Consider the following 18,543-nt stretch of genomic DNA (forward strand, 5'->3'; position numbering starts at 1 on the left):
ATATATATTTAAGTTTGGCTTTTTATTTTTCTGGAAAATTTATAAAATAAAAAAAGAAGATGGTCACTTACGTCATACATATAAGTTTTGAACAGATAAAATACGTAATATTCATATCAGAAATTTAGTATCTAACTAAACATTCAAAGTACAACGTCGCGAAACATGTAGGTAAATATTTTCTCGAACAGTTCGTATATAGTAGAAAGATATAGTCTTTTTGACGTACAATTTGAAAGACACTTTTGTATACATTCAAACTGAATAAAAAATGAGTCGGAATGCCTGGGTTATGCCGATACAGGGAACATGTAATGCTTATTGGCATCAGTTCGGTTATTACTTCAATTCGATGGCAGGTGAACGATGGAAGAGCGATATCACATACGCGATGACTCCCTTTAAATTCTTGACATGGCCTATCGGCATTTGGCTACTACAAGTTTATAACGTGTATTCGCTGATACGATGGATCTACGGCACTTGTTCCGCGGTATGCATCTTTTGAGCTTTATTTCGGTAGTTCTTAAGGCGTTATTGACTGAAGATGTAGGTATATAAATTCTATACAACATCATGTTGTTTTAAACAAACCTTCCGTATCCGATTATTAATGAATTATTAAATTTCTAAGCCATAGCTTGGAATGCTGTAAAATTTGGTTTTCTAATTTGCGAAGATAAAGAATAAACTTTAAATCTTGATGAAAAAAACTTTTAGTTCTCTAATAATACATTAAAAAATACTGAATGGTCAATTATATAGGAATACAAAATATTTTACATTTTTATATTTTATTTTTAATGATATTACTTAAATACTAAAATAATGAATATGTACACATTAATAGATTATTAAGATTAAATTAAATTTTATAGATCAAGCGACGCGGTAGCGTCGCGACGCCAAGTACTAAAAAAATAAATAGCCGCATGAGAAATTGCCGCTTGACACGGCACTGGCGCGGCATCGTCGAGGCGCTACCAAGTAGCCTTATCTCGAGTTTCGCCTTGTCAGATTTTCCGATGAAATATTCTCGGAAACAAAGATCGTAATAGAAAATCTAATGATACTTTTATTATATAATGTTGATACGCACTTTCGATTGCGAGTAACCCGAATAAAATTGGTGCAGTCAATCCCGAGATCTCGAGTCGAGTTCATGTAAAATGACACTTTTGATTTCCAGTGTTCATATTCAGTCTCACATACACACGACACATTCAAAGCGAGTTTGTCCGCCAAGACGCGTTTTCATGTATTCAAAGCGAGTTTGTCCACCAAGGCGCGTTTTTATGTAACTGAAGTACAGTGACTCGTTTAGTAATAGTATGCGTATCGCCCTAATTTATTCGTTGGTAAAGATCAACGCGCGCGGTTCATCGAAATAATCAAATTTAATAACAACAATTTTAATTAACTAATTAGTTTTCTCTTAAATTAATATAACCTAATTAAGATATCGCGAATCCGCTTGCGCTGTCTTTTTCAGAATTTCTAATTGTTTCGTTTGTAGTTGAATTTTCAAAAATTATTAACATTAATTTAAATAAAAAATAGCTAACTTTGCCATTTGTTAAGATATCGCGAATCCGCTTGCGCTGTCTTTTTCAGAATCGTTTCTAGATGTTTCGTTTGTAGTTGAACTGTAAAAAGTTATTAACATTTGTTTAAATAAAAAATAGCTAACTTTGCCATTTGTTAAGATATCGCGAATCCGCTTGCGCTGTCTTTTTCAGAATCGTTTCTAGATGTTTCGTTTGTAGTTGAACTGTAAAAAGTTATTAACATTTGTTTAAATAAAAAATAGCTAACTTTGCCATTTGTTAAGATATCGCGAATCCGCTTGCGCTGTCTTTTTCAGAATCGTTTCTAGTTGTTTGGTTTATAGTTGAACTTTCAAAAGTTATTAACATTTGTCTAAATAAAAAATTGCTAACTTTTGTTGAGATATCTCGGTCCAACTACAAACGAAACGAAACAACTGCAAACGATTCTAAAGAAGACTGCGCAAGCGGATTCGAGATATCTCAAAATTTAAAAAGTTACAAAAAGCAATGAGATCCCACTAAAAGAATCTCACAAAGGGAAAAATGTACGCCAAGTACATAAAAAATCCCACCTTGTACACAACAAAAAGTTTAAAAAACTATTTAGAAAAATCAAAACTAAATATGAAATCAATAGTTAACTAGCCAAGTACCTAGTAGTACTTAGAAGTACCTAGATGTACCTAGAAGTACTTATTTTATCTAAATATTTTAAAGTTAACAGTGCTATTTTTTATCATGGTGAAAATGTTAATAATGGACATTACACGAACATGTTGCGAGCTAAGGATACAAAATGGATTTCCGTAAATGATTTAAAAGTTGAGACATTGACATTTGTCATTGGCCTCGAAATGCTAAGGGTGCATACATATTTTTTTTAGAAAAATAATAATCTATTAATAACAGTCAATCTGTTAATAATTAATAATAAAAATAATAATCTCTAAATAATAATTTATTTTTTGAATATTGAAATTCTATGCTATCGAAATTTTAAAAATGTACAAAAAGGAGTGAGATCCCTACAAAACCCTTTTTAAAAAAAGAAAAAGTATTTACGCCAAGTACATAAAACGTGTCGGACTTTGCAAAAACAGTGTAATTCAAAAAATCTTTCTAAAAAAAGAGTATTATACAAATTTATTTATTCATTCAAAAATATACATGAAATCAATACAAGTAGCCAAGTTATCGTTGTTATTATTCGAAAGTGCACTGTTCACAAATGGATATGAAATCACTGCACTTTATCTAGTATTTCTTTAAAAATGGATTTTGTCAATGCAATATCCAATAATTATATACAACAACAGATTTATGCAAAATTAATCCAACAATTATATGAAACAAAAGTTTTATATCATAGTGAAGTAAAAAACTTGGCGTGCCCGGGTTGTATTACGATGCAATGCTCACCAATGTTTTACAGTATACAAATTATTTGCGTGAAGTAATGAAACGATTTACATACAATATTTGTAGAAATATAAATATATAAAAGCAACAATTAAAGAAGAAAGAGATGTTTTATATTTCCAAGGCAATTTTGAAATTATAAATATATTTACAAGAATTCAATTAATGCAATCCGGGCACGCCAAATTTTTTACTTCACTATGATATAAAACTTTTGTTTTATATAATTGTTGGATTAATTTTGCATAAATCTGTTGTATATAATTATTGGATATTGCATTGACAAAATCCATTTTTAAAGAAATACTAGATAAAGTCCATTGATTTCATATCCATTTGTGAACAGTGCACTTTCGAATAATAACAACGATAACTTGGCTACTTGTATTGATTTCATGTATATTTTTGAATGAATAAATAAATTTGTATAATACTCTTTTTTAGAAAGAGTTTTTGAATTACACTGTTTTTGCAAAGTCCGACACGTTTTATGTACTTGGCGTAAATACTTTTTCTTTTTTTAAAAAGGGTTTTGTAGGGATTAAATTAAATCTATAAAAATGTAAAATATTTTTTCTTCCTGTTACATAAATTGATCAATTTCAGCATTTTTTTATGTAATAATGGAGAACTAAAAGTTTTTTTTATACATCAAGATTTAAAGTTTATTATTTCCATTTAAATGTAACATTTATTTAGAAACGTTCATGAAACAGAAATTTTTCTGGTATAAATGGGATGTTTTTTGACAAAAGAGATTCGATGAAAAAAAATAAATTATTTACGTATATCAACAGAGTCTATTGCTGATCTATTGCCTATTATCGAGTTTTATATGGGCTGCATTGACACAGGAATGAACATAGACTGCCTTATGTTAATCTGTTGTGCATCGCTTGGTATGCTGAAAACGATATCGTTTCGCATTTATGCAAACAATTTAACTGATAATTATGGCTCCGCTTTAAAGGATTATTTGACAATCGAAAATGGGAATCAACGCGCCATCATGCGAAGACATGCTTTTATGGAGAGATTTCTCTGTTATTTCTTAATGTCTTTCAATTACATTAGTTGTGTGATACTTGCAGTACTTTCTCTTGTGGATAATGGCGAAAATAAACAGATTAATGCAACGAACGAGAATTTGCGAGAATATCTAATACCATCAAGATGCGCCATAGAATACCTTGAGCCTCCGGACAGCATGTATAAGATTATTTGTCTTATCCAAGCTATTGCAATAATATTAACATCTAATACTAATATTGGTAATATCTGTTTGTCTTTTCATATTTTCGTGCATATCTTGTCTTACATAATGAGATGCGAACTTTGAAGATGTAGCAATGTACAGTCAATGGCACAAGCGCATATACGCTATATTTTTCCAGAACACAAAATAACGTTAAACGAATATTAAATGACGTTTTTTAACTGTTCTCAGGTTGATGTCAATATCTTTTTTAATTAATTTTTTTAATTTTTAATAATTTCTGAGCCCGTCACAATGTACATGTAAGGTTTTTTTTCAAAAATTGCGACCATCTTGTTCTCTGATTTCGATATTGTAGATCGCGTCTGTTCTCTCTCAGGCAAGTTGTCAACATCTTTGGTCCCTTTATATTATTGCACTTCCTTATGCACTGCTTTAACTTTCCTATGTACTGGGCAGCGGTTGCAAGCGATAATTTGAGGTCTTTCGGAAAGCAAAAAACACTCGAATCTATACGTATACGAACTAACATACGTAGCACTTATTTTGTCTATTTACGACTATCGTGTAAACATTAACAAAACTGAGACTTAGCTCTCTTAAAATTATTAAATAAATTACTAAAATTTAAAAAACTTTTAAAACGTTCTAACTTAATGTATATTAACAATCTTGCCGCATGAAAATGTTGCATGCTAAATAAATGCAACTGTCGAAATTATTACGTACCTACACGCTCTTATGCTATTGATTGTACGTCTACATATATACGGGTGCCTCAGAAAGAATGGGACAATGCTCGTGTGCAGATAGAGCGGACTGAACTGAGTCGAAAAGTCCTGTACCATTTTGCAATTTTCGCAATAGTTAACGAGTTATTAATTATTAAAAATCGCTGTATTAGTCCGGCCTACCGCCGAATGCAAGCGCGCGGCGAGATGCGACCGCCTAGCGATCGAGTGCCTAGCGATCGCAGTGGCAATAGCTAGACAGGCCACTTGTAATAAACAACACCCCGCGCGCCTAGCAACCTCGATCGCTAGGCGGTCGCATCTCGCCGCGCACTTGCATTCGGCGGTAGGCCGGAATAATACAGTAATTTTTAATAATTAATAACTCGTTAACTATTGCGAAAATTGTAAAATGGTACAAAACTTTTCGACTCAGTTCAGTCCGCTCTATCTGCACACGAGCATTGTCCCATTCTTTCTGAGACACCCTGTATATAGTTTTTTATAAATTATATAAATTTTGTTAATTTTGTTTTTATAATCAAAATTAATAGAATGTGGAAGTTCTCAATGGTTCACGTTAATATTCTACCATAAATTATTTTTTTATAGATGGTAGAATGTATGAAAAGTTTTGCTATTTATATGAATAAAATGAAAATGCAAGTGCATGAGAAAGTAAATTGCATGTGAATTACATTTTAATATTATAAAATCTTAATATTATAGAATCTATCTGATAACTTTTTCCGTAAATCTTTGCGAACTTCTACATCTTAAAAATGAAATATTATACACAAAAATGTAGCATATATCACAAAAGGCTACACATTTATATTTTTTAAAATTATTTAACTCTCCGTCGTCCAACTGTACACTTGAGTGACACGCTGAAACTACTATGAATACAAAATGATTACACATGAAAAATTCAAAGTTTATAAAGTATTTGACATAGTATGCTGATACATAAAAAACAAATTGATATGTATATACAGTCTGTTTGATAAGAGCATGTACGGAGAAACTTTTTCCTAGAAACCGTTAGAGGGGGGATTTGAACGCGAGCAGATAGCGGAACCCTTCTCCCAAAATGCTTTGTATAGAAAGCCTTAGTTATCGTTTGACCTTGGTCACAGAAGGACATATTTAATCATGAGTGCCGCGTACGCATCACGTTACGAAGCCGTGTTTCTATATTTGCATCCGAAAGGACCAAAAATGTCCTACGGAGCGGCTGCTAAGTACATGAAAAAATCTAAGACATTTGTAAGTAAGTGAGTAAAACGCTATTCCGACGTGAAAAACGTTGATGACCTGCCGGATCGTGGCTCTGTGCAAAAAAACGACGAAAAAGGAGGACAGAATGATTTTACGGATGTTTGAGAAGAATCCTCGTTTATCATTGCGTGGCGGGCAAACGGTTTTACATAAAAAGGGTCTAAATATATCATGTGATACTATAAGAAGACGTTTACTGGCTCATGAAGTGAAATTTCGAAGCGCAATGAAGAAACCGTTGCTGTCCGAAAAACACGTCGAAAAAAGACTTGCTTGGGCAAAAGAAAATTTGGACCGCTATTGGGACAACATAATTTTTTCAGATGAAGCTTCTTTTTGGGCAAAGTCTTCTATCAGACGTGCCTGGTCTACCCATGCCAATAGACTCATCGAGCGGACCGTTAAACATCCGGTGAAGGTGCACGTCTGGCGTACTAATAAAATTAGTAGAAAATATGCCTCGGAGATGCCAGGCAATTATTGATAATGGAGGCGACTGGACAACTTATTAATAATAAAGCATCACAGTCTATATCATGCATAATGTGTGTATTTTTTTTCAATTTATTATCCCAAGTCGTTTTCGAGTTTCGCCGTACACGCTCTTGTCAAACAGACTGTATATATGATTTTAATAAAATTTCTGATCATGATTGCAATTCACAATTATTTCTTTATGTGCACATAATCTTTTTAATATAACAATATAAATATATTTATTGTTATATCAAGCATATAATTTTATTGTTTTTTTTAAAGCATAAAAGAATATTTTGTAATAAGATTTTTAAAATCACACGACGTAAAATTTATTTAGGAGATGTTATACTTAATAAATTTATTTAAGTTATGTCTTGCATTTTTCTAAGTCAAAAGAAAAAACAGTGTTTTTAGTATAAAGGTTTGTCTATGATTTGTTACCTTTTATCCATTTGAGCAAATGTTTCACTTTTCGGTAAATAAATTTTTTCTACGATTCTCGGATGCCAATCTTCATAAAAAAACGAACATAGCGAATATAGCGTAAAAACTTTCTTGTGGAAAAAGGTCTCACAACTTTATAGATAGGAGTTTTAATGAGGTGGGGAGATGTTATATGGGAGACTAACATGTGCTTTATCATCAAGCTATTGAACCGATGACAGACCTTAGAACTAAAATTTGTCACGAATTAGCATGAGTCATGAAGATCGCAATTGCACAAATAGTTGATAAAGGCTGAGGAAAACACTAGGGTGCATAGCGAAATAAACTGCAATCAATAATGCACGTAAATAAGGCGCATTGGCTCCTGCCTACACTCGATCACCCTATAACCCTTAATGCAACATGCAAAGATGGACTCATGCAAAACATGGAATAAAGAAATGACTCGTGAATTTTTTCCATATAAGCGAATAATGTGGCCTGTCGGTTCATGGCCAGTGGATTCTAGTAAAAACTTCGCGAAACTTCGCGCATTGTTTGTTACAGTCACACTGGTAAAACATCGAAATATTGCCTATAGTTCAGTAACATGTAATATATACTAACATGTGAAGTAAGATATCTCAATGCAATTTGTTGGTATCAAAGTTATTACATATATCGCAGTTATCGCGGGTTATCGTTAAAAAAAGTTTTTTTATTTAAAATGCGTAATAACAAATAAACATGCAAATATAAAGTGTTATGTAGAAATTAATATATAACATATTACATGATGCTTGCCAGTTTAGCATTTAGCATATTTTAAATGTCAACTATAAGGATAATATAATCAGAGTTGGGAAGTAACGCGTTACTTGTAACGTCGTTACAGTTACCGTTACTATTTTTCGGTAACGATCGTTACTTTTTGCTGTCTGTAACGATAACGATAACGTAGTTACATTTTTACAGTAACGGTAACGAATTTAACCGTTACTTTTATCGTTATTTTAATTTTTATCTCTACTCAATAAATCAGCAGAATGAACGCACAGATTCCACTCAGGCAACAGCTCTTTACTTTCAGTTCTTTTCATTAGTTACTAATTAAGTTCTTTTTATTACTTATTAATTTTAGTGTTATCATTTTAAGTAAAACAATGTGCAATTATAAGTGCAAGAGTTTCGCAAAACCAATTTATTATTATTAAAATAATATATATACATATATGTATATATGAATAAAATGTTAACATATATACACAGGCGAAACATTTGTGTTAAATTTAACAGATATCACATGTCCCAAACGGTCCACATACATTTTTGTGTTAATTTAACATAATAAGGATATGTTAAATGGTGACACTAATATTATGTTAATATTTTAACCCAAAATGAATGCAAACTGCGAAGTAATTTGAAATAAATTTTGTGTAAAATCAACATATTTTTAATGATAAAATTAACTCGAAAAAAAAGTTATTTTTACATACATCTTTACTCTCAACATAGTTTTCTGTAAATTTTAACAGATAAAACTTGTCACTAATAATACGAAACATATCTATTGTGTAAAATAAAAACTAGGTGCACAATGTGTAATTTTTACACTTTTTTTAGTTGTTTTAAAAATTTAACACTTGACTTGAATTAACACAACAGCAACATGTTAACTTAACACATGAATGTGTTAAATATTTAACACAACAATGTTAACCGGCATATTTTTTAACAAGAAAACACAAATTTTCCAACTGTGTAAAAATAAAAATAATTACATTTTTTAATCAAGTACATATTTTATTTAAATATTTTATAAAAAAGTAACGAATCGTTATTTTTTTAAGTAACGGTAACGGTAACGAGTTACTTTTTAAAATTGGTAACGAGTAACGATAACGCGTTACTTTTTACGAAAAATAACGGTAACGCGTTACTTTTTTTAAGTAACGTTCCCAACACTGAATATAATTAATATATCTTTTGCAACCGTCATTCACTCGTACATATACATATAATTACAATTTTCTTTCCAAGAAAACACACAAGTCTTAAATATATATTTTATCTTTGTTTTATCTCGACAGGCACTCATGGTAGCGTATTTAAGCATGGAAATTGGTTACCACGACGGTGCTAATTTGAATCTAATCATTGACCATTTCACATTGATAACAATTGGCACTCTGACCATTATAAAAATATCAATAATACGTTTGCATCGTGATGATTTATCGAAGTACATGTGTAACGCAGCCAGTGACTGGATATACGTTGCACAGCGAGATCATCGAGAAGTCATGCTTCGTTACGCTAATCTGGGGAGATTTGTCTTTTTCTCTCAGATGTGTTCTTCATATATTGTTATTATTCCATTAATAGCTGAATCACTTTTATCATTTGTGACAATGTCTTCTTTGCAGAATATTACATTGAGCATGTCCGTGGAGGAGATGCGAGTCATAAAATTGCCTCACGATATGATCTGTCCGTTTAATGCACAGGTCGCGTGCTTCGGCATATGCATCGTTCAAGCTGTTCAACTGATCAGTCTAGCCACAGGGAACTGTGGAAGTGATGTGTTTCTATTCGGCATTTGCATGCACCTTTGTGGTCAACTGGAAATACTTGGTCTACAACTATCACGGTTCCACGAAGGAAAGGGAAACGATTCTTGGGGCAAGACTAAACTAGTCGCATTGATCGAAAGGCACTGTTTGCTTTTGAATTTAGCTAAGGACATTGTGGACACACTTGATATCATCTTGAGTGCTCAACTAATCTTCCAAGCTTCGCTCATATGTATAATAGGTGAAAATTAAAATACTGATAATTTAAAAAAGAATAAAAGTAATAAATTTCATTAATAAATTAATATTGATGAAATTAATATTGATTTAATCGTTATACAAGAAATAAATTGTTGACTATTAAATATGCTTTTTAGGATTGCAGTTTATTGTGTCATTGGCAATCTCTGATTTTTTCCTCGTTGTAAGAAGTATACTCTCTTTCGGTATATTAATGATTCAGTTATTTTTATACACTTATGTAGGAGAAATATTATCATTAAGAACACAAGCAATTTCTACCGCGATTTATTTGAGTAAATGGTATGATTTACCTATAAATATTACTCGAGATATATGTTTTATAATGTTTCGTGCTACTTATCCCGTTTACATAAGAGTAGGTAAATTTTATAATATGGATCTTAATACTTTCAAAACTATTCTGAAAGCTTCGGCTTCTTACTTTTCTGTATTACGAATTATGTTTACACAATATTAATATAAAACATTATTTGTTAGAAAGACATAAACATATTTAAAATATGAAATATGTACATAAATATATTTGATAAAATAGGAGATATATATTTAAGTTTGGCTTTTTATTTTTCTGGAAAATTTATAAAATAAAAAAAGAAGATGATCACTTACGTCATACATATAAGTTTTGAACAGATAAAATACGTAATATTCATATCAGAAATTTAGTATCTAACTAAACATTCAAAGTACAACGTCGCGAAACATGTAGGTAAATATTTTCTCGAACAGTTCGTATATAGTAGAAAGATATAGTCTTTTTGACGTACAATTTGGAAGACACTTTTATCTAAATTCATATTCAATGACAATTTGGTATAAAAGCATAATTCCTCCACTTCGTAATAATGTTAAGAGCATAAAGGTTGACTGATAGATGGGTATACATTCAAACTGAATAAAAAATGAGTCGGAATGCCTGGGTTATGCCGATGCAGCGAACATGTAATGCTTATTGGTATCAGTTACGGTTATTACTTCAATTCGATGGCAGGTGAACGATGGAAGAGCGATATCGCATACGCGATGACTCCCTTTAAATTCTTGACATGGCCTATCGGTATTTGGCCACTGCAAGTTTATAACATTTATTCGCTCATACGGTGCGGTTTGGCCACTTGTTGCATGGTATGCATCTTTTGAATTTGATCTCGAACATCATTGTCCTGTCATACGATTGTTTCCGGACTTAGGTAGAACATTGATGTCACGACACGTTTTAAATGGGATTTTGATATTACGATTACAGCACCAAGTATTTAAATTTGGAAGGAAAGTATCCTTATTGACGACAATAGTGATATATTTTCTTTTTAGAAGTGACAACACATCGATTGAGACAAAAAGAGCATATGAAATCATATGCAATTGTAACTGTCAGAGAGATATTGATAAACAAACACTTGTTAATTTCTTTAAGATTTAATTTCTTACCCTTTGAGTTTATTTTTTGTTCACTTAATAATAGACTATTTCTGGAAATCTGTAGAAGTAGCGCTTATTCTATATTTATAATTAATACAAATCTTTTTATTAATGTAATCTTTTCTAGCATATGAGAAACAATAGTAAGCGATATGTATTAACACAATATATAAATTATTAGTATTTATTTTACTGATTTTCTTAAATTTATTATAATTGTATATTAATTTTATATTTTTTTGTACATACCATTTTATATTAGCTTTATATTTGTACAGTACAAAATGTGCTATATAGAATTTTAATTATTTATTATATAAATAATTAAATATTTAAATATTAATTTTACAGTTACATTATTTAAATAATACTGAATTAAATTATAAAGCATGTAATTTTTAATAATTTACATGCTTTAGTTTGAAAAAATCTAATATTTTCTGTATTATCTGTATAAAAGATGCTAAGATATAAAATTGCTATTCGCGCATGCAACGTTCCAGCAATTATTATCTATTACATCATTAGATAACAACCTTTGCGAAAGAAATCTGTCAATTTGGAATTGGGACATATCTTTTTTAGACGCAAAATGCTGTCTGTTTGAGTAAGAAAATATACCATTTGCACATATCAACAGAGCATAATAGTGATCTTGCCTTCCATGGAGTTTTACTTGGGCTGTACTGATGCAGAACAAAATATAGACAGCCTCATGTTGATTTGTTGCGGAATTCTCGGTGTGCTAAAAACAATATGGTTTCGCATTTATGCGGATAATTTAACTATCAATTACGGTTCAGCTGTCAATGATTATGTGACAATTGTAAATGTAAAACATCGTTCCATCATGCGAAGACACGCCTTCATGGGAAGAATTCTCTCCTGTTTCATGGTTTGCTTCTCTTACGTTGCTGTGCTTATATATTCATTTATCCCTCTTCTGGGTGATGAACAAGATAATGTAGTCAACGAAACAAACGAGGAGGCTGTACTAGAGTATCCGATACCATCAAGATGTGCTTTACAGTACCTGAATGCGCCAATGAGCATGTATCAAATTTACTGTTTCATCGAATTCATAGTGTTACTAATTACATGCACCTGTAATCATGGTAACAATTATTTCTTCTTTAATATATTCTATTATCTTTTTCTTTTGTATTATGCGATAAGCAGAATTCTGAAATTATTTTTTATGCATCAGAATTAATTTTATTAATGCAATATATTTGTATAATATAAACAATTTTTACATATTGCACAATAATAACATAGATAGAAGGATAAAAATATACTTATGAAAGAATAAAATAAATATGTGTATGATAAAATCAAAGATATATTAAATATATGTAATATGTAATGTGATATGTAATTCGACAAGTAGAATGTATGTAAAATAGTTATTGTTTGATAGGTAATACGTACCCTTTAATTACTTAATTACTTTAAACAGTGAAATAATTAAATCATGTTTTAGTATATTTCCTTTCTGTATAGGTAATGACTCTTTATTTCTCAACATTACATTACATGTTTGCGGCCAAGTGAAAATTCTAAAGGCCAATTTTATGGATTTTACTGTAACAAATTTGCAAGTGTATGATCATTTCAACGCACTAATTCAAAGGCATAATTATCTAATACAATTAGCCAAGAAACTTGCCGATACAATAAGTTTCATTTTGATAACGCAGTTATTTATCAGCAGTATACTTTTATGTATAATGGGTAAATATTGTCATTGATAACAATTATAGATACGTGCTATGTAAAGTCTACATTAATCACAAAAGTGTTTTTCAGGCTTTCAATTTATCTTAGCATTAAAACTCAATGATGCTGTTGTTATGGGAAAGAGTCTTACTGTACTATGTACATTTTTGACACAACTATCGGTGTACAGCTACGTTGGGGATTATTTAAAATCTCAGATGGAAGAAGTTGGACTTTTCAGTTATCAAAATACGTGGTATAATCTTCCCGAAAAGATAATGAAAAATTTAATTTTTATCATTATGCGAGCACATTATCCCGTAAAATTACAAGCAGGAAGTTTTATTGTAGTAAACTTAGCAACTTATATGAGTATTCTGAGAACTTCTATCTCGTATCTGTCTGTGCTCCGTATAATGGTAGAAACGTAAGTTAACTTATAATTATAATACGTAAACCGAAAAAGGTTTACAAATTACATATGCACAATTTCAAGTTATGTTTAATAAGACAAAAATCTGTAGAAGCAAGAAATATTTAATATTACTGGTTTAATTGAGAGATTTATTATAATAAAATTATAATAACGTATAGTCGTCTCTTGTGTTAAGTCAATAATGTCTTCTTATGCATTACCGAAAATATACAGGATGTCTCGCGTAAGTTATCCAATCGCTCTCCTGCAGGTAGATCTCCGCTAAGTTGAACTAAAAAGTCTTAAACCATTTTGCAATTAACCATGCAAAATTTCGAGTTATTAATGAAAGAAGATTAGTGAATCAGTACAAATGAGAACGCGGCTCGTGTAGTGAGGCTGTCGGTAGGAGGGCCGCGCGCTCGTTGTTGGTTACGGCGCAGTGAGGCAGCGGCGCCAGAAAGCGTGCTTTGTAGCATGCGGTGGGGAAGGAGTGAAAATGGTCTCGCGAATCGTCGCATGCTTTCTGGCCTCACCCACTCCACTCACATCAGTGACACAAGATTTTGCTATAATACATTTTTTTTCATCATTTTGCATTATTCTATTTAGCTGATTTCAATAGAGAACGTTTTCTTTGCTACTATGCCCATGTACTCATGATTATGTGGGGAAAGATATCGCAACTGTGTATAGACAAGCTTTTCACGTTTATCTTACGACCGTTCGAAGGGTTCCGAATGAATTAATAAAATATGAGTGTGATAGAAGTAATATGCTTCATCCATCATGTTTATCGGTTGACAATACTTCATTATAATTTTCATAAATCGCCATTGAATTCGCAAAAGAAAATTCTATTTGTAACAAGTGGACAAAGCATTGTAGTTTAAGTAAACTACCATGCCATGTCCGTGTTACACATGCAACTGTCATAATGTCGGATGATCTTTATGATTTCTTGATTCACGCTTCCTGCAGCATTAATAAAAGATCTGCACTTTGCGATGATGAGATCAAATTATCCGCTTCGTCTCACTGGAGGAAAATTTTTTACGCTAATCGCGGTAGAGAGAGACAGTAGTGGATGTTCTAAAATTGTCAGTCTCATATATTTCTGTTCTACGATTAGCACTAGAAGATTAATATAATTCAACAATGGATATTTATTTTTGCAGTAAAATTAAGAGTTTGCAAGAATTATTATACAATAATTATTAGTGCAGTATATAAATATAAAGAATGCAGATATATTATATTTAATTAAAATATTTTAAAACATATATGTAATGTAATGTAATGTGTTTAATTATTACTTGATACTTGATTATGCTGTTAATCGATAAAAGATGTTAAGAAGTTCTGAGATTCAATTGTTATTTCAAACACCAAGGACTTCATGCAACGAAGTTGCATGCTTAACTTATTCAGCACAAGAACTTCTTGCACACGTCCTTCGTAACCACCTGTTACCACTGGTGAAACTTTTTCCACTTTGTTGCATGTTTCTTATGAATAAACTTTAGTAAAATTGTTAAATTTCGGCTAGTTATACTAATAATCACATTGTCTTTTACTTTGCAATTAATTGTTTTTACGATGTTTTGTTTACGATACACAATAATTTAACTGTCACAACAGTTTCTTTCATCGTTGCACGTATTGATACAGTCTTTCTTCTACTGTTGCTTTATCGAGCTTATGAAGTGGTAGAAGGTACCCTAACAGTGTACAGACATGCGTATTGCCTCTTCTTGCGCGATAGTTTGAAGGGTTCCCCATGGACTAATAAAATATGAGTTTGGTGGGGATAATCTGTTAATATCCGTCTGCGTTTGATGATTCACGATAATGCTTCATAACAGTACAGTAAATGTACTGTACAGTAAATGTGAATCGATATGGAATTTGCAAAAGAACTTCCACTGGTAACAACCGGACAAAATAGTTTCGCATGTAAAGTCATCCGGGCGGTTCACGTAACCGCCATAATGTTGGATGATCATTGGAACGATGATGTTGCATATGTCTTTTCCATGCATAGAACACTTATGCAAGTACTCGGTATATGGCCATTACAGAAAAAAACAGTGTTCCAAATGATGCAGTGTAGTTTAACGAATCTTCTACAGGTACATTATCAATAAGAAATTCTTAAACTGTTACAGGAAAAACGAGTACACTAAAGCTAGATACTTAAACTTCAAGCTCAAAAATTCGTCTATAGTAGATTTATGCAACGCTCTTATTAAATATTTAAGTTTCTTAAATGTACATGTGTTTATAATGCTAACATAACACAATGTACATAATAGTCCATAAATATATATAAAATGTTACAATTTTTTTCATTTATTATTTTATTCATTCATATATTATTTTATTGTATCTACTATTGTACTATGCAACAGTAATAAGTCATATTAGAAAATGTTATAACGCGTCTTATCATTTTTTTTCTTATTTACTCATTATTATATGTGTACAAAACCATATTTTCTAAGGCAAAGGGATCGTTATTAGTGGGCATCGTTCATCTTCTTGTTTATGGAATTCTCTGGAAATTATCGTGGCGCTGGCGCAAGCATAGAAACTATATTATTCTTCACGTGCCTAATGTCTACGGCTTTCAAATGTTTTTGCGTCGTTTTAAATCGGGAAAAATTAGCCAGAAATATTAATGCTGCTATTGGCGATTGGTTTCTGGCGAAGAATGATGAGGAAACATATAAGATTATGAAAAAACATGCATTTACATCCAAACTGTGCACTTCGGTTATAGTTTACTTAACTTATATCTGTACTGCGAGTTACATATCTGTCGTCATATTAATGAATGTAAAGCAAATGTTTTTACAAGACGTTAACGTATCAAATGGTAACGTATCTATTGAATTATTATGAAATAAAAAGCAATTTTAGTAACTGAAGAATAATAAAAAGTGAGGAATAAGTTAGCAAATAGCAACATATGAAACAAAATTTATTGATACAATATTGATAATATATAAAAAATTCATTACATAAAATTTGTGATCGACATTACAATTTAAATAAATTTATTAATTTTAAACTCTATATTTTTATTGCATACAGGTAGTGATAGCAATACAAGTAATTGGATATTTCTGATCCCGTCTGGTATGTTGAGTAGCAAACTTACTACCTTACAATACACGATACTTTATATTCTTCAAAATCTTCAAATAATTGTGGTATGTGTGACACAATGTATTACGGACAGTTTATATATCAGCATCGTATTACATCTTACTGGCCAACTCAAAATACTTAAAATGAAATTCAAAGCTTTTGCAAGCAAGCCAGACACCGAGATAAATTATCGAAAACAACTGATCAGCTTGATCAACAGACACTGTAAATTAACGGAACTTAATCAAAATATAGAAGATACGTTCCATCTAGTTATATTGCTTCAACTCACCATAGCAACACTTCTGCTCGCACTAATAGGTGATGTATAGCAAAAAGTTTTGGTATTAAATTTATTGTACGTATAATACGTCCCTACAAACCCACATCTCTAATTGTAAGTAACTGAAAAAAAAATTTCTGTTTCAGGATTACGTACAATTCTTTGCCTGAAAAACAATGATTATGTTGAATTAACGAAAACTATTATAACATTGAACTATGTGTTCATGGAGGCGTTGGTATATTCTTACGGCGGTGATTTTGTACAAAGGGGAAGTGAAGATATATTTCATGCGATATTCACAGCTTCCTGGTATACGCTTCCTGCTACATTGATGAAGGATATACACTTTGTAATGATGAGGTCTAGCTATCCATTTCATCTTACTGGTGGAAAATTTTTCAACGTTAATCGTGAGACGATGGTGTACGTTCTTAAGACAGCAGCCTCGTATGTCTCAGTTTTGCGAATAGCATTGAAAGATTAACACGGAGCAATATTTGTACGTGTCAATAATTCAATAATTGTATGTACTTACATAACAAGAATGGCAATTGATGGCAAAATATAAAATTGTTAATGTTATATAAAACATAGAAATATAATTAAGTATTAATTATTTAATATAGTTTTGAATAAATATTCTAATCTCAAGATATATTGCATAATTATTAACATAATTTATGTAGCTATTAATTAATTAGCTATATTAGTTAGCTATATTAACTAATTAGCTATATATTATATATATCAGCTATATATTATTATTTAGCAATTATAATTGCTAAAGAGAATTAAACATTCTGAGCCCCAGTCGCTACTTCATACAAATATCTATATGTTCTTCACAACAGCCAATTAAGTTTATTGAATACAGACTCCTTGTTCGCTTCGCAACTGCTTGCACAGTTCTTTCAACTTTATTCCAATCTATTATCGACCAACAGGTATACTCCTTCTATTTTGTTTGAGTACTCGTTACATTGGATTAAGCAATAGAAAGAAATAAGCATCTTGTCCGTGGGAAGAAACACATACGTTTGCTATACACAGTATCGTAATGCGATTCGTAATTGATCGAGGGCATGTTCGCTGACATGGTAGCATTACGCATCGAAATTTGTATGCATTATTAGACGTTGCAAAAATGCGCGATATGACAAATTGCAAGTCACTTATCTTATCACCATAAAGACTGATCAATGCGGAGCGAACAAGTACGTATAGACAACAATTCTTTCTCGATGCGAAAGTAAGCCATTGACCCGGATAGGACAATATCTAGTCACACATGACCGCAATTGTTTTTCGTGAGATCGAAACTAGTCAATGCCAAATATGAAGACGAATTGGAATGATGGTATAGATTACAGTTTTTCTGCGATAAAATCGTTGATGTGGCTACTTGGTTCGTGGCCTCTGCAGAATGATGCAACTCACACGATTCGATGGTTTATAATATTCACGGCAGGGGTAAGATAATGTTATATTTGATATAATAAATAAGTTGTCTCTCTTTTAGTAAAAAGAACATTTTGTCGCAATAAAGAACTATACAGTTTAGTAAAATCTCAGCAACATCTTGTTCAATAATTTAAACATTATATA

At 31.4% G+C, this 18,543-nt stretch overlaps 3 protein-coding genes across 4 annotated transcripts; all 3 read left to right on the forward strand.

Moving 5' to 3' along the window:
• The first annotated feature begins 73 nt into the window (after positions 1 to 73).
• LOC105285018 lies at positions 74 to 4,169 on the forward strand. The gene is made up of 3 exons (XM_026968040.1): positions 74 to 493; positions 879 to 1,051; positions 4,061 to 4,169. Exons 1-3 carry the CDS (start codon positions 272 to 274, stop codon positions 4,077 to 4,079), a joined length of 414 nt encoding a protein of 137 aa, XP_026823841.1. The 5' UTR covers positions 74 to 271; the 3' UTR covers positions 4,080 to 4,169.
• A 2,838-nt stretch (positions 4,170 to 7,007) lies between these two features.
• LOC105285019 (odorant receptor 33b) lies at positions 7,008 to 10,466 on the forward strand. Of its 2 annotated transcripts, none has more exons than XM_011348935.3 (3): positions 7,008 to 7,678; positions 9,197 to 9,920; positions 10,057 to 10,466. In XM_011348935.3, exons 1-3 carry the CDS (start codon positions 7,520 to 7,522, stop codon positions 10,398 to 10,400), a joined length of 1,227 nt encoding a protein of 408 aa, XP_011347237.2. In that variant the 5' UTR covers positions 7,008 to 7,519; the 3' UTR covers positions 10,401 to 10,466. The 2 variants fall into 2 exon arrangements, with proteins under 2 accessions (XP_011347237.2, XP_026823828.1); XM_026968027.1 differs by having other exon boundaries at positions 7,649 to 7,737.
• A 2-nt stretch (positions 10,467 to 10,468) lies between these two features.
• On the forward strand, positions 10,469 to 17,554 carry LOC105285014. Its single transcript, XM_026975585.1, has 8 exons — positions 10,469 to 11,068; positions 12,006 to 12,480; positions 12,869 to 13,099; positions 13,175 to 13,511; positions 15,400 to 15,631; positions 16,023 to 16,377; positions 16,596 to 16,973; positions 17,082 to 17,554. Exons 1-8 carry the CDS (start codon positions 10,856 to 10,858, stop codon positions 17,420 to 17,422), a joined length of 2,562 nt encoding a protein of 853 aa, XP_026831386.1. The 5' UTR covers positions 10,469 to 10,855; the 3' UTR covers positions 17,423 to 17,554.
• The last annotated feature ends 989 nt before the right edge of the window (positions 17,555 to 18,543 follow it).

Source organism: Ooceraea biroi, chromosome 2 (genome assembly GCF_003672135.1).
Source record: "Ooceraea biroi isolate clonal line C1 chromosome 2, Obir_v5.4, whole genome shotgun sequence".
Classification (NCBI taxonomy): domain Eukaryota; kingdom Metazoa; phylum Arthropoda; class Insecta; order Hymenoptera; family Formicidae; genus Ooceraea; species Ooceraea biroi.